The sequence below is a fragment of the Xiphias gladius genome, chromosome 18, assembly GCF_016859285.1.
Source record: "Xiphias gladius isolate SHS-SW01 ecotype Sanya breed wild chromosome 18, ASM1685928v1, whole genome shotgun sequence".
Taxonomy (NCBI): domain Eukaryota; kingdom Metazoa; phylum Chordata; class Actinopteri; order Istiophoriformes; family Xiphiidae; genus Xiphias; species Xiphias gladius.
The window spans coordinates 13,919,749-13,936,287 of NC_053417.1; the positions used below are offsets into that span (position 1 = coordinate 13,919,749).

A 16,539-nucleotide genomic window follows, 5' to 3' on the forward strand; every position below is an offset into this window, starting at 1 on the left:
TTGTTCTCGCAGAACATGTCTGTTACAAGAAGAAATGATTATTCTATAGATTTATATGCCAATACAAATTAATCCACCATCTTACTGTGCACATGGCCAGAGGACATACAAAGGTACCCAAGGTTGGGTATTAACATCTTAGATAATCCGTCTGCTTTCACTGAAGTAAGACTGCTTATTTCAAAAGACAACTCCTCTCTACAAATCTCAGTGGGATAAAAGAAGATCATTATCCCGAAAGATGATGTAGAGAAAGTCTGTTGATGAAGATGAAGTTCACTGAAAGTAGGACAAAAGTAATTAGATCCAGCTACTTTTCATCCACACCACATTTCATGTATCAACCTTGTTTCAGGCCGTAGCAAGTTTGTGATCACTATGACTATCTAACTTGAAATACATCAATGAAGATGGCTAACATCCCTTTTCTTATTCCTCTTGATGCTACCAAGTTCATTAAATCTCTGAGTGCAATAATCTCCTATTGTAACTGAATAAATAAAATTTTATCACTTCTGGGTCTGGAGTGCATTATTAGATGTAGAACAAACAAAACTATTAGAAATGAATTTCAATTTCAGCTGAGAAAAAATATCATTTTAATTGCTTTCTTTCTATTCATTCCCAACAAAGTATTGTTTGTTTATTAATTAATTAGTGCATTAAGCATGTAATTATTGGTTATGCATACTTTAATTAATAAGTAAGCTAGTACAAGGAAAATCTGTAAACACTGAATTAGCATCAAACAAAGCATGCGCTCTGCAATCAAATCTGCAAACTGTTTTTGGTTGTATAAACGTGTCAAAAGGTGTTTTGTGTGGCTAAAACATTAATAAATGTTTCAGTTACAAGTCAAAGGTGAAGGAGGTTTGACCTCTGAAAAATGGCTGGCTGCAGAACTCTGATATTAGGAACACACTCTCCCTCTTGGTCAGATCCCTGGATACATTTTAGCAGCTCCTTCGTCCATGTGACTGATTATTAAACTAAGAAAATGTGGAAATTAATTCCTCTACCTGCAGTGCCTTATTGTCAGCACTCCCTTAATTCTCCTCCACTTTCTTAGTTGTCGAAATCATAATTGGCACCTTGGAGAAATAGCATTTAATTCAGAGGAAAGTGGTTTAAACAGTCTTGAATTCGGCTGGCAAATTCCAGCATGAGCTGCTGCCTCATTGGTTCTTAAAAGTACGTGACAAATGCAAGCTTGAAAGAAAGTCTATATATTACATTAGAATCAATGGGCCATGGCTGGGAAAGGCTTAGAAAGCGATCTCCCATTGAAGCATTGTTTGAATTTTCAAGTCTTCTCTCTCACTTCACATCCTCCCCTGCCCTACGGCCCTCTCCCTCACATTTACTTTCCCCCTCACTCACAACGGGGTCACTATGTCTACTTTTTGTCTATTATAACCTTAAGCAGTGTCTCAGCTGTCAAAAAGGTCAGAGAAACAAACAGGGGTTCTAAGCCAGTTGTTTACAAATGGTTGGAACTCCTTTACTTAGACTGAAATATTCAATTTTGCTTGGGGGCATTTTTGTAATTCATAAAAAATGAAGTTTATTATGCAGGAAAGGCTGCCAACTTTTAAGTTTAGCATGGAGTAACATGTAAATAAGAGCTGCAGTAACTTTTCTAACCTCACTCTAAGTAGCACCTTTCCACAAACAGATCCTGTGTAAAACCCAACAAATTCATATAAATTAGACAAATGACCATCGGAGGAGCAAGGTTGGAGGAACAAATAAGTACTGCTCCTCTACCCTTGCTCCTCTTCTTCTTCATCTTTTGGTTTAATGGCAGATTAGGCACCCTTTGTCACATTACCGGCACCTACAGTATACAATGATTCGATACAATGGGTCTGGCTCTTTCCAGCTTTGCTTCACTCATGCTTAACAGCTAAGTTGCTCAACCACAAAATTGTTATTGGTTGCTCCACCAGAACGCACATCGACATGATTTATTGTTTTACTCACTACTGTTCCTCATAAATCACAAATTTTACATCAGAGGAAATCAAGACAAAAAGTTAGCGTGAAAAAAGGCATGTCTGCCGTGAGATTGTGAGATCTGTGTCAAATGCGTGAGTGTCACGCTCAATGCCTGAGCTGGCAACCCCGTGAAATTAAAACCAACAAATTAAAACAACAACTGATAAAAATCTGAAGCACTATTTCATTTGATTAATGAAAAGGATTTCTGTCTGTATTGCATGGTGACAGATGATGATACAGAGTAGTGTTGCTTTTGTTTGGATCTCAAAAACTCCCCTCCATTACATTCATCGCACAATCTGCTCCCTTTATAGCGACAGACCCATCTGCTGACCTTCACTGTGATGGCACCAGGTGTCTTCTTCTCCTGCGTCTGTTTAATTATTCAGTTTCTGCCCAACCTGGGATCTCTCCAGGTTGACAATACCTGCTGCAGAGCACTCCCAGGGTGGCCGTCTCACAGACAGTGACAGAATCTCTGTCATAAAACTGCTCTTCTGCTAGTATAGTAAATGAGAACACACATATGCGGTGACTCCCTGTTTCGGGCTGGCTTTTGGTGTGTGACTAATGTTCGACCTGGGAATAATATCACTGCTAATTGCACACTGTGACAGCTCAGGGTTTGTGCAGAAAAAAGGTTTTTTTTTCCCCAGAGGAGCTGAGGAAGATGCATATATTGATATTATATGGTTGTTATAACCCTGGTAGAGCACTTTGCACTTAGCCCACTCTGAATTCATGCCAATTTCCCTTCATCTCTCCATTCCATCTGAAATAAATCCAAGCTGCATATATCTTTGCAGGCGCAGACTAACAATGTACTTCACAGACTGGCGATGTAAAGCACATTAAATTGTACACTAGGAACAAATTAGGCACAGTAAAACATTTGTAGGCTCAAACATATTTTGGCTTTGAAATGACAGTAACTGATCATTAAATAGAGATGGAGAAAAGAAATTCTGGAAGGATTCAGTCAAGTGTAAAGTGGAGGGAGCAGGGTCAGTTTCAGTAGTATCATGTTAATAGAGCACACAAAGAAATTCTCTCAGAGGATAACAGTAATTGTTAATAGTGAGGGATGAGATGGCTGCGAGCATACTGTCTAAGATAGAAACAGAGAAATTAAGCTGTCTAACTGATGGTGGCCTCTAGTTCAGCCTCAATAGGTGAAGGCAGACAGGTTGCAGTAAACCATTTAGAGCAGGTATTACCACATTGTGACACACACACCTATTCACTCAAACACAGACAGACTAATTGACTTGGAATGTAACTACTGAGCTGGAAATAAATGTCCTAGGTAGTTTCTCAATAGACAGCCTGTTGATCAGATAATCAAACAGAATTGCCATTTTATTTGACTTCATGACTTGGAAATGGTGCTTTTTACATTTATTAAAGAATAGTCCATTTACAACCATTTGTACAGCTATGTCAATTTCAATTTGTACAGCTATGTCGATCTCATCCACACTTGTTGCCGTTTTTGGTGTAGCTTGGTAACCAGTTAGCTATGGAGCAAGATAACATCCCCATTTTTCATCCAGTTTACTAAGTTCTGGTTTGCGAACCTATACAGAGAAGGTGTTATGGGAGCTGACTAACACACCTCCCAATCTCAACAATGTAAAGTGCGGACCTCTGCACGTTTTCTCTATTCTTTCTTGCGGAGTTTCAGCATAGTATTGCCACAGCTGATCTTCAAGCTATCCTTCACCCTTCCTTTACAGTGTGGTTTGGCCACATGGTTTAAACAAATTTAAAGGCCCCGAGAACTTATTTTCTTAATCTTACTCTAAGTGATGGGACCCAATATGAACACACTATTTCCGGCCAAACAATTTTAGTTACTTTACTCATAAAAGATTTCTGTATTTCTTTTTTTATCTTTGTTCTTTTCTCTGGTTTGAAGTGGGCGAGGCTCAGTTGGGAAAAGTGATGTCATACTTCATGGCACCAATCAGGATTTAGCAACATTTGACCCACCAACTGATGAAAGTTGGTGGGTTGTTACTGTCACTGTCAATTAAATCTGATAAAGTTTTTGAATGTTAAACTCTTCGTAAACAATATCTAAAGACTTTTTCTTAATTTTTTTTTTTGTTCACTTATGGAAATCAATTTTATAGAATTAATTGAGATTTAAAGCAAAGTTTTCAGGCCTTTTAAAACAGAAGGTACAGCTGTCAAGAAACAATTCTTTTTTTTTTTTCAATGTTAAACTGGCTAACATGTAGACATTTCTTTCTTCTGGTCGATCCATGGATGTATTATAAGAATTGGATACCAGAATCAAAGATGGTGCCTACCTTGTTTGCAATTGGAGTTGTCCTGTCAAGAGTTTTATATTTGTTTCTTTTATAATTCTGGTCTACGGGGAAAATGCTTTTTGGGCCACAGGGGATTTTTTTCATGGTAATATCACGAGTGACCACTGGGGTACATTGGCAGCAAGGTTGGGCAGTGGTGTCATATTCAGCTCTCTTAATAGAGAGCCGAAACCAGAACTTCTGTGTTCTGCTCCAGACGTAAGAAAACCTCATTCAACATGCCGATGAGATTTCTAACAATGATAATTAAAAATCCAGCCTTGGAACAAAGCTTTTTCCAACAGTATGTTGTGTGACATACTTGATGTGTTCAGACAAGGACGGTAGTTTTTTGAAAAAATATCTAATATCGTTGTTTATTCAATATTTCTGTTTTTAGTAGACATCACAGCTTAGCAGAATAGGCAAGTCCATGAGTAAATCTAAGGGTTGCAGCTAGCTCAGAAAAAGGAGGTAAAAACAGCAGGACAGAGAGGACTGAACGCTGTAGAAGTTTTTAGACAGCAAAGATTACAGCTACCATGCAGAGAGAAGCTATGAGAGAACCTTCAGAGCAGTTAACACTCCTCATGGTAACACATAAGTCACTGACTGGTGTAATGTTCGTTGCACTCAGGAATAACAAGCAAGTCTGTGGCTCTGTCCGAAATCATCCCCTTGTTCACTGATTCTTTACTTCCCCTATTATGTACACTCAGTAGCTTACTCTGTAGTGAGCAGTAAATTGAAAGTACGGACAATTAACTAATCATCATCCTTTTGTGTGATCACTGACAGGGATAAAGTAACACAACGGTAATTTTTCACTTCTGTAACATGCATTGCATTACATTGCAAGATTTTTAGCAGTGTAGATGTCACGGACATTACTTTTTCGTCCCACTATGGAACGTTTCAGCACCATCTATAGTGAATAATTTTAGCCACTCAGAATTCAGATATTCAAATAAAATGGTGAAGGGTAAATCTACTGTGTCATTTCTGTAGCCCAGTCTTCCTCTTAGCTTTTACCCACACGTGTAACTCAGCGGTGTCATAACTGGTGCTGCTGAAGTATCTGCATTTGTATTTTACATCAACACCCTGAAAAAGGCTTTCAGCAGAAACGCAATGGTGTCACCCACGTAATATCAAAGGCTTTTTATACTACTCTGGAGAGAGCACCTTTGTTCACTGAATGGGAATTTTGTTTTAGATGTATTTTTGTCTATAAAGCAAAGATGCTCTCCAGCCATTTCCTTCTTTTTTATTCTGTGTCCACCTGAGTAACCCATTGATGTATTCGTGACTTCATAAATGGATATTTTCTGGAAGCTCCAAATCCACAAGTTATGATGTTGTCTGACATTTTTAAGGATTTTTTTTTAACTTTGTTGTAGACCTTTTCCTTTTTCCTAGCATATCACTGAAATGCCGAAAACACAAAATTGAAATCTATTTTTTAAACCAAACAACTATATTTTCAGTCAACTAGCAATCTGTGCTTTCACGAAATCCATTTAAAGGTATGTGATGCAAACTCCAAACAAACTTGAAATCAGAAGTAACTCACAGCTTCTACAGAGGCCAAAAACCATTTTTCTGTTTTGTAGCTTGTATTTAAGTTTATCTTGTACAATAGACAAATTTTGTCTGATAAGCCATTTCCGTTTATTGAAAATTAAAAAATTTAATCATATTTGTACTTATTGAACCTGATGTTTTAGCTCTATACACAGTATTGAGTGTACAGAGCCTTTGAAGCAAAGGCGCACACACACATTCTTACCCATACAAGCAGAAATGTCCCTTTTAGCTACAGTACACTCTACAATACTAATCTATCTAACAGAAAAATAATAAACTCAGATAGGTCTACAGACATGACAATAATCTGACAATGAGTAGCTTGTTTAGCCCTTCAGCTAATACTGTCACCAAGTGAGAGACCTTCAGCATATGCAACATAATGTGGTGAAATCCACCACCCACTCTCACATTACCCAGACAAGCCGTGATCTTAGATTAAAAATCCTTCTACACAAAAATCTACTAACATACTCTGTTGACCCTTAAGGTTCTCTGAAAATGGTGACAAAAGCAACTTGATACTTCTGAGCCAGGAGGGACTGCTTTGATTTGTAGTTGCTACACCACACTCTTGACTTTTCCTGTCATTCCAATCAACACTTTCAGATGACACAGGCAACATGCAGAGTGTTATAAATCCCTGGCATGGCACCACAACTGTGTTTCCATGGGATCCCCCTCTGCTGTCATACATCCCAAATGAGAATATATTAATAACACTGACACCACCACAAGCCAAGTGTCTGGTATCCAAACTCATTTTCACTGTGTCAGGGGTTCATGCATAATCATACGCTTCATCGACCTGTGAGACTCGCCCGCTGCAATCTTAATATCCCCAAAATTGTTAGGAAAAAAAAAAAAAAGAAAAAAAAAATTTAAAAAAAAAAAATCGAGGCTGTCTCTCATCCTCGATCCCCAAAACAGATGTGACACATCCCTCACAGACACGAGCCATCGTACAATATAAAAGCTGAGAGCTCGCCTCAGGTCAGTCTTAACCCAGAACACGATGTGAAAAGAATGGCACAGTAAAAACACTGCAAACTGAAATTTCTCTCCTACTCAGAGAGATTATTTATTAATATTTTATGCTCTTGTACAATGCAAAATAGTTCAGTTCAAACTTGCTCTCTGCCAGGGCAAAACAAAAGCATGTTTCAACCAGAAAAACCGGGTCATAGAGTTTGATTGAATGGATAACCAAGACTGAATGAGATCAACAGCTACAACAGCTATTAACACAACAACAACAGCAGAGTTACAGGCCATAACAACGTACTCAAATAAACAATAAATTGGTTACACAGCTTGAATCCAAATTGCTCGGCTCAAGCAGTTGTTTTTGACGGATCGAGCAGTGATGCCACACATCTCAATCGTCCTGATGATTTCATTAAGCCTCCCCCTCCGCTGCAAGGACTGCCAAAGGAAGAGTTCAAATCTAGATGCAAGTTTTCAGATTGAGCCCGGAGAACAGCAATCAGTGACCTTGTGCGCCAGGGATCCTCTCCTGAAAGCATTTTTCACAGGATGCTGGCAGTCATGTGACCTCTGGTGAGTTTCACCAGGTAATGAATCCCCCCGGAGCAGAGTGGCCTGGTTGAGTTAGACCACCCCCCCGGTTATGGAACACATTGATTGGATGCAGTACTACTCTAACCAATCTATCACAGCAAATGAATGGTTACAGTGAGCTCTGAAGCAACGACAGAGACTGGGAGGGGATGGACAAGATGTAGCATCTTCATCCTGATGAAACAGGCAATGGGGGCTGATAAAGTTCAATGTTCAAGCCGTCAGGTGGGATGCTGAGCGTGGGGAGGGGGGCGGCTTTGTCAGCCAATTTCACTTTTAACAGCATACATGTTTTGACACGTTACAAAGGACCAGTATATTTTTAAAATATGCCTTGTGTTGATCTGTTTTCAAATAGGAGTAAAATAAAAATTCAAGCTACATCCTTGTGTCTGGTGGTTTTCCTTGACTAAAGTGTATATCATGGACTAACAATGATACAGTGTCCAAATCTGGACTTACCATCAAATCATTCTGCTCTTTTGTGTCCATTCTCTCTCCTCTGGATGATAACAAGTACAACAGCAAGTAATCTTTCAGGAGCAAGAAATTATTTTTCCCCTCACTCTTCTCTGATAACGGTTGTAAACCTTTGTCAGGGTTATCAAGCTTATCAGCATGATTCTCCTCTCTCATTCCGGTTACAGAGGCACATACAGTAAACAGTGCATTTACATTCATGACTAACATCCTGCACATGGATCTGTATACTGTGATGAACCAAAGAGAGACAGAAAAAAAAAACTGTATTCACTAAATCAAAATCCATGTGTCAAGCCTTTAAGGGCTTTGTGGTTTTTGTCTGTGTGCACATTTTTTCCAGCATTCATTACTAAAAGTGCACTTCACAGTAGAAGCACAGAGCTGAAGCCCCAGTTTCCCTTAAGTCATTTTACATGGGAACTCTGAGACAGTCTGGTAAGCGGAGATATAGAAAGGGCACATTCCACAATCCACCAGGATTCACATTTACTACTTTGGTCATCATTAAAGCATGATGTAGCCAACCACATAGACAACCTCTGAAATATTCATCAGAGATGCTTAAATATTAACTAATGAACATAGTCATTGATGCCACGTCAGAGGTGGGATCATGCCTGTAAAAGCACCAGGGATCCACTGGCCCTAACCCACTGAACTGCATTCACTGACATGCATTTGGTAAGGCTAAAGTAGGAATAGAGGCCACTTGAGTTAGAAGAGCCATCTTATCGCTGAGTTTGAGTGTAGCCCTTGCAGCTAAGAAGCAGATGCTGTAGGCTCGGCTCGCTGGCTGACCTGTGAGTAAAACCAAACAGAACCTTAGACGTGGAATAATGTGCTATCACAGCGATATGCGCTTGTTTTGATAAGGGGTCGTCTGCTTCAGTCCCTCCAGTTTGTCAGGGGGCTTGCTGCAATATTGGCAGAGGGTTATGAGAATGCCTGTAGGGCTGCACGCCGCAATTCAATTCCATGTGCGCTGCAATCTCTGAGCTTTCAGGCTTACTAAATCAATTACACAGAGTTGCGGAGCCGGTGCCTCTCACCCACATAACATCCATTGTTTCTATTTGCTTCTACTGGATGGACCAAATACACACTTGCTGATAAGCGAGAGGAATGGCTGCATGCATGGCTATGTATTTCATGTGTGTTCACCTTTTGAGTTGTCCAGTCCTCAGAGGTCAGACATGAGCTAGTGTAGCGATCTCCAAAAGTCACAAAGAAGAACAGATAAGACCTCAAGTCTTTGCAACTAAAACAGGCAATGTTTCAAGGCCCAGTGAAAGCAGGAATGAATTTTTCTTCTCTATCAAAGTGTGTCCTGGAGCAAGCCTTTGTTTGGGGAGACATTAATGACAGACAAGGGAGCTGCGGATCAACACTGCCTTGGGGCATCAACACAGATCCCAGATTAAAGTATGAAGGTCTAATGGAAAAAAAACAATAGTGTGCACCGAGAGGAAAATAACATACATACACAAACACAACCTGAGCTTCGTATGCCAACCTCTCGCACTCACTCTTGCCTCAGTTTTACATAGAATCCTACAGTACGCCTGTGTGGGGATTAACGCTGTTCATCTTTCTTTAAACAGCCCCCATCCTCCGTTGCTGCTCCATCCTCTCACCCTATGCACTCTATAAAGGTTAACAGACTTGTTTTGAAATATTACTAATTAATTTATATCCAGCATGGGTTATAAGGTTGCTTACATTGCAACAGCAACATCGGATTTGTTGAACAATGCCACAAGTGAATGGAGATTCCAAGAGGAACGCAGATGAGAGCAGAAAATGATGGCAAACGATGGTGCTTGGTTGATAAATCTCTGGCCTGTGACTGTACGTACATTAATTTCTGAAACAGGATCAGTTTCAACAGCGCTGCACATGGGCACACATCATTTACATGCACATAACATTGATATAGCCAGGAGGTACAAAGAGCTAAACACTGTGGATTAGTGCAAAATGACACACAGCTGGGGAGGCCATGGAAACACAAATCAACCTCAATTTCCAGGAGAACCTATAAAACTGCACCAACTGCACTTGTCGACCTATATAGCGCCACTATATGTTGCAGCAGCATACTGTATACATGGATTTAGTGATTCTACCTGCAACCCGCGCTGCCCCACCCTACCCAGCAGAAGCACTTGCCATCTTCGAGGTATGTGGGGGTTTTTGGGGGGGGGGCAGAGGGATTCAGCTCAACGCCAGTGGACAAGGAGGGAGGAAATATGTTGTGCTAATTTTGGTCTTCCCGTTTCTGCACCGTATTAGTGTCGCTTTCGGAGCCGGTCAAGCGGTTGCAAAGCTGCACGCAGCCGGACACGCTGCCTCGGGAGAAAGCTCACGGGCACGCCAGCGAACTCCACGGCGCTCGATGTCGCCCGTGGCACGCGACGTGGCGCGCGCAAAACACAAACACACAGCGCCGTAGAATCACGAGACTCTGACGGAGAGAGGGGTTTATGTGAAACAGAAACCAAAGCCCCCAGTCCTCACCATAAACAGGACAAACAAAAAACGCAGAAAGTTATGGGATGTGAGGATTCGCAGCGTGTTGTCTTATTTCACTATCTCTGGTCGGAGGAAATTCTAGACCTTACCGCATTGGTAATCAGGTCCCCTATGAATTTAGGAATAAACATTATAACTAAAAGTCTATAAAATTCGAAAGTATTACAGTGAGGTCCCGTTTATCTATGGGTCTTTACAGCAAAAACAGGATCTCTGCGAGGATGTGAACTACATTGCGTTTTTATTTTACCTTTTGTAAAGTTTTCATGATACAAAATAGATCTTTTTCATAAGGAAATGCCACATAGCAACGCTAGGCTTTGTTTTTCAGAGCTAAAATATTTAGTTTTTTTGACGTTTGCCAACTCGCTACAATGCCCGGTCTTCTGACACCAAAACGCATCCAAAGCGCGCGGAGCTCCACGACCCCCCGACGCAGACCCCGCAGCAGCAGCAGCAGCAGCAGCACCGGAGCGGACTCACCTGCATGACACGGTGATCTCCACTTTGGTGGCCGGGATGCTCCCGCTGATGGGGTCGAAGTCACGGACCGTCGCCGTGGCCTCCACTCTGTCCATCACGTCTCCCTCCATGTGTGCGGGAGACCCAGGCCAGACCTGGAGAGCCGACGGTGGAGAGCCGGAGCGCAGCGGGCGTGCGGGCAGGAGCGGATACGGTCCAGGCAAACCTCCTAAGCGCTGGCCATTGGACGGGCAACAGCATGGGAAGTTTGGTAGGAGGCTGCAGTGGCGAGGCGACCGATGTGGCTGAGGTGGGATCACATGCCAGGAGGCATCGGTGCCAACTCCGCTGTTTTCCAGGCAAAGAATGAGCTCTCCTGCCAGAGGAGCCTTTGAAAAGTAAAATCTGTGAACTCCACCCCTCCTGTCTGCATTCTCCTACACGCTGGGCTGCGACTGACACTCGTTGCAGATTCAAGCTATTGATCTGTGGCTGGAGGGATCGTTATTTTGGTCCAAATTGGTTTTAACAGCCTCTAACAGGAAAATGAATAAGCACCGAGGGGCGTGAATAAAGCCTTGATTCGCATTTTGTCCTTCTGCTTTTTTTCTTAGAACAGATGAATATAGGTGAAATATTTTTGATTTAACTGAACCCAGCTATTAAGAGTGCAATTTTCTTTTCTTGCTGATTTGGTTTAAGAAAACCACCGCTTCAAATTAACAACAAAATAAAATGTTCAAGCTGAACCTTTAACTCACACGCAACGGATGAATAGTTTATTTTCGTCTAGTGTTAAAATTACATCTGTCCCTCCAGAGCCACCAGCTCTTATTACTAATTGAAAGGCTGCTTGATGCTCTTTCAGTATCTGGACAGCTCCTCAAACTCCTGCAGCTTCAGTCACAGCCTCCTTCCTCGTTTATCTTGCCAATAAAAAGAGAAGTTTGTTTTTTCTGGCCCCACACCTCCGGTATATTCATCACTGGGAGACTGTATGGGAGGCTGTGCCCCCCCAGGGGAGCTCCATTTCCGATTCCTTGTTTTCCTGATTGAAGAACCTGGTGAAACGCGGAGGAATTCAACCTGTCAAACGAATAATTCAAAGGTAAACTGCTGTGGCGATTCTGTGGACATGCATAGAGTGTGTGTGTGTGTGTGTGTGTGTGTGTGTGTGTGTGTGTGTGTGAGTGTGTGAGAGAGAGAGAGAGAGAGATTTGGGGTGGCTTATTACCATCAGTCACTGCGACCAGCTACCGGGAAATCTCCAAGGAGAGGATCACTGGGCAGAGTGATTGTTTCTCTCTTGCAAAACACTTTTTAAGAAATCACTCTTACTCGCTCCCGGTGTCCCCTGAATCCACTCACACAGTTATCAGTGGCAAATGGCAACCTCCTCTCACGTGGAAACAGCAAATAAACTCTATACAAATCATTTTTTGTATTGTATTTGTTCACAAATATACAGAGCTGCCTAAGATTGTAACATAATGATACTCTACATATGCTGTGACACCTACATATGTTCCGTAATTTACACATAAACACTCATGCAGCCACGGAATCTTCAGCTATGTGGTCCATGCTATAGGCTGTCCTTCATTTTCCAAGCATCATCTCTGAGCAGCAATCATTGTGGGAGGTCTATGCACAGCGGTAACGCACTGCTATAGCTACAATTATAAACCTGGGAGTGAGACTTGGGCTGATTGGGGAATGAGAGCTGCACATTTCGGACACCGCGCCGCCAGAGACCAGATTCATCATTAGTTATGCTCACTCGGTAATTAGGCCTCGTGGTGGCCCTTACTCAGTTGATTTTGAGCTCCCTTGAATGTGCTGTTCCCGGTTTCCCACTGAGAGGTTCTCCACAGTTCCCACCCGCAGCCGCCTCACTTCCTTTAGCTCTGGCAGGAGTGTAATTACGGCCTCTCTGCGGGTGTGTGTGTGTGTATGTGTGAACAGTGGTACCACCCAGAGCAGCTCAGCATCAGCAGCAAACCTCGGCATCAACAGGGAGAAGAGGCCAGATGACAGGGTACAAACTCCAACACGACTGGTGGTCTGCAGAGACAAATGCAACAAGAGCAGAGGCTGAAAGTTAAGTACAATTATAACTAGTAGAGTACTGTATTTAAGCATTTTCTATTTGTTGTGCATACTTTTTCATTCTGTGTAACTTCATACCACTCCACAACATTACATAGCGAAATACTGAACATTTTGATCCACTGCATTTAGCTGACAGCTTTACTTTTCAGGAAAATATTTTACACAGACATTTACAGATCCCCTCCAGACATGTTTTAAGATGTATGAAACTGCTTTATTTGGAATGGTAATTTTTTTCTGATATAGTTTTTCCACAACAAAGTTCAATTATCTTGTTCAAAATTCTTAAAATTACATCCACCACACTCTCCCTCACTGCTGGACACAACATGTCTCCTACTTTACTGAAAAGTCGGTTCTCGGCATGTGTGCTGGAGGTTTCAGATTTCCACATCGCACTGGTATAAATTGCATTTTGAACCATGATTGGCTTCCAAACTAGCTGCGATGTCACAAATCCTGCTCGTATGTGCACATACAGCCTACCATCTGGACCAGCTACAACATTACAGGAATAGCTTGACATTTTTGGAAGTATGCCTATTCACCGTCTAACCCAGAGTTAAGTGAGAAGATCGATACAACAATCACTGTAAATATTGAAGCTATCGACAGGAGACCGTTAGCTTTAGCAACAACTCCAAAGCTCACTAATTAACACAACATATCTCTATAGAAAAGCCAAAGTGTACACAACACTTTGGCTTTACAGGGGTATATGTTGGACCAGTTCTTGCCCAGGTGCAGTAACTTCCTGGAGTCTCCACTGGTTGTCTGGCAACTTTACAGCAGCGACAAAACTCCAAAAAGCCAGACAAGAAATAACAGCTAACCAGGACAACCAACTGCTAACTCTGATTCCTCATTGGACGTACAGCCATGGGAGTTGTGTCAGTCTTTAAATCTAACTCTCTACAAGACAGCAGATAAGTGTATTTCCCAAAATGTTGAACTTTTTCTTTAAATTGCTGCCAACACATCAATTGCAGCAATAATTAACACAAACAAAAGGGGCTATTCTTCAATTTTTAATACTCTTTACTGATAATACACTTTCACTTTACTATAGTCCCTGATACATGACTTATACTTGTAATGGAGTATTGTTCTGTTGTGGTCCGGTTACTTTTCCTCCAAGATACATCCCTCAAAGTCCAGCTACTAAGAGACAGAAAAAAAATCAGAACAAGCAGCATCCACCACCTTTCCCCTGCTTAAGGCGAACTATGCTCAAAACTAACTACTACAAATGAAATGTCGTCCAACCATGTCTGAAGGCAAAAGTGAGAGAGCAGTCAAAATCCTGCGTTCATGAAAGAGAAGATCAAGTCCTTCCAACTTTATCACCACCACACACCTGGCCACCTGCCTCCGTCTGTCAATTCAGGCGTCAGATGAGGGGGTCTCCAATGCTGTCTGACCATCCGCCAAGCCCTTGGACTGCAGCATATTGACGCCATAAGTCCATGTTCAGAGCTACACGAAGATGATGTTGATTCAGGTGTCAGATACTTTCAATAACCGCAAACACAGCAAAATAACAGTTTTAAATGAATACAGGGCTTGTAGCTCTCTGCTGTCATGAATGTTCTACATTAGGACGTGTAACTTGCTCCTTTGCATGTCCATTAACACAAATATATCACCATATGTTATCTATTTAATATACAGCTAGAAGAAAGTAAATAGACAGCATAACTAAAAATATTCACAGAAGGAACTAATAATACAAATATGAAAAACTTCCAGCCCATTCAATAACCACTTATGAAAAGTAACTAAGTACATTTACTCAAGTACTAATTAAAGTTTTGATGTACTTGTAATTTACTTGAGTAGTTCCATTTTCTGTTACTTTATACTTTAACTCCACTACATTTACATTACAGCTGGAGTAGCTTCACAGATAACAATTTTGTATACAAACTATTAGAAGAACTCTTAAATATGACGACCAGCGACATGCATCAGTAAATATGATCCAATTAATATACATTCAGCTGGCAGTTTACTAGGTTCACCAGGCTAAAACTAATGCAGTCTAATTCAACAGTCCTGCAACAAATCCTACCTTCATGAAGGTTATAATGTCCAGTTTTCACTAAAACTGTTTCAGAGGGGCGCCGATTCATTTGTATGATCATTCTGGACGACGTACTTTGTGGTGCTGTTGAGCTGTAGTGCATTTTATAGAGACGTGTTTCTGTTATTTAGCCTGCCCTCACTGAAATACACCTGTCTATATAACACATCACACTCCAACGACACCTCAAACTGCAGCCGCCAAAAGGACCGTAAAGTCGAATCAGCACCTCTCTGAAACATTTCCAACAGAAACTGAACATTATGGCCTTCATGAAGGGGGATTTTATGCAGGGCCGTTGTATTAGACTGCATTTAAAGCCTGGTGAACCTATTAAGCTGCCAACTGAGTGTATAATCATATATCAGTCACAAAGGCCCTTCTGTTATATAATGAGTATTTTTAATTTTGATCCTTACCAAGTATACTTTGCTGGAAATAGTTACCCTACATACTTTTACTTAAGCAACATTTTGAATTCAGGACTATCGCTTCTCACCCATTAAGACTTAACATGAATGTATACGGCGTTTTTGTCTGTGTTTTTCTACTTTCTCGACTGCAAACACTGGGCAGGTTTTAGATGAATACGGGTCTCTTAGCTCTCTGCTCCTGAAACTAACTCAGCTTTGCGGGATTACAGCGCCGGTTACTGCCGTTCTTACATGACAGCAAAGACTAGCAGGCCAATGAATGAAACTACCGGGTTGCGGTGTTGTGGTTGGACCCGTCCATGACCCCTGCACCCGGTACGTTAGTCCGCGATCCGGTCACGTACCGTTCCCCACGCCGGCCGAAAGCTGTTTTTGTTTGTCCTCTTTTTCTACCCGTTACCCCGCAGCAGCAGACCGGTCCTCGAGATGTTTTCTCGCGGTCTCGCAGGTGTCTGCTTTCTGCCTGTCGTGATAACATGTTTGCCTGGAACGAAAACAACGATTAAATCCAATATTTTCACCGACTGTGCCAAGCCACGCTGTGCTCTTCCCCTTCGCTGGGACCTAGCTCCGCTGCCCAGGCCGGGGCGGTGTTTGGGCTACTCTTTTCTTTAATTTCACTTTTTCAGTATAAAAATATTGTTTGTGTACTTAGCGCTACTTTTTGTAAGTCCCCCCCACGAAAAGTTGGGGAGGGAGGGACGCGAGGAAAAGATACTACGTGAGGTCAGAGGTACAGGTGCATGCAGGTGATCTGAAACAACAGGAAGTTGGGGTTTTATTTGTTTGTTTGTTTGTTTTTTTGCAAATAAATGACCATAAATCCGTTTAGAAATCATAGGAGGGCAATGGAGCATCTGCATGCTACTGGCATTTCCTCTTTTATGAAAATGTTTAGAATAAAGACGAGCACACTAGAAGTTAAACTCATCCATTTTTCTGCGTGGAC

General features: G+C 41.6%; 1 protein-coding gene across 11 annotated transcripts in view; it reads right to left on the bottom strand.

Annotated features, from left to right (window-relative positions):
- The window catches only part of cpne5a (copine Va), a 79,033-nt gene extending 62,715 nt beyond the window's left edge, over positions 1 to 16,318 (bottom strand). For 2 of the 11 annotated variants that reach the window (XM_040153295.1, XM_040153306.1), the window contains exons 1-3: positions 15,860 to 16,318; positions 14,431 to 14,549; positions 10,983 to 13,025 (exon numbers count right to left, since the gene is read on the bottom strand). In XM_040153295.1, the coding sequence (XP_040009229.1) occupies positions 10,983 to 11,092 (110 nt within the window). In that variant the 5' untranslated portion in view covers positions 11,093 to 13,025; positions 14,431 to 14,549; positions 15,860 to 16,318. Of the gene's footprint in view, positions 1 to 10,982; positions 13,026 to 14,430; positions 14,550 to 15,575; positions 15,702 to 15,859 lie in introns of those variants that run through there. The other 9 variants (XM_040153304.1, XM_040153301.1, XM_040153296.1 and 6 more) reach the window with 9 other exon arrangements.
- Positions 16,319 to 16,539: the final 221 nt, after the last annotated feature.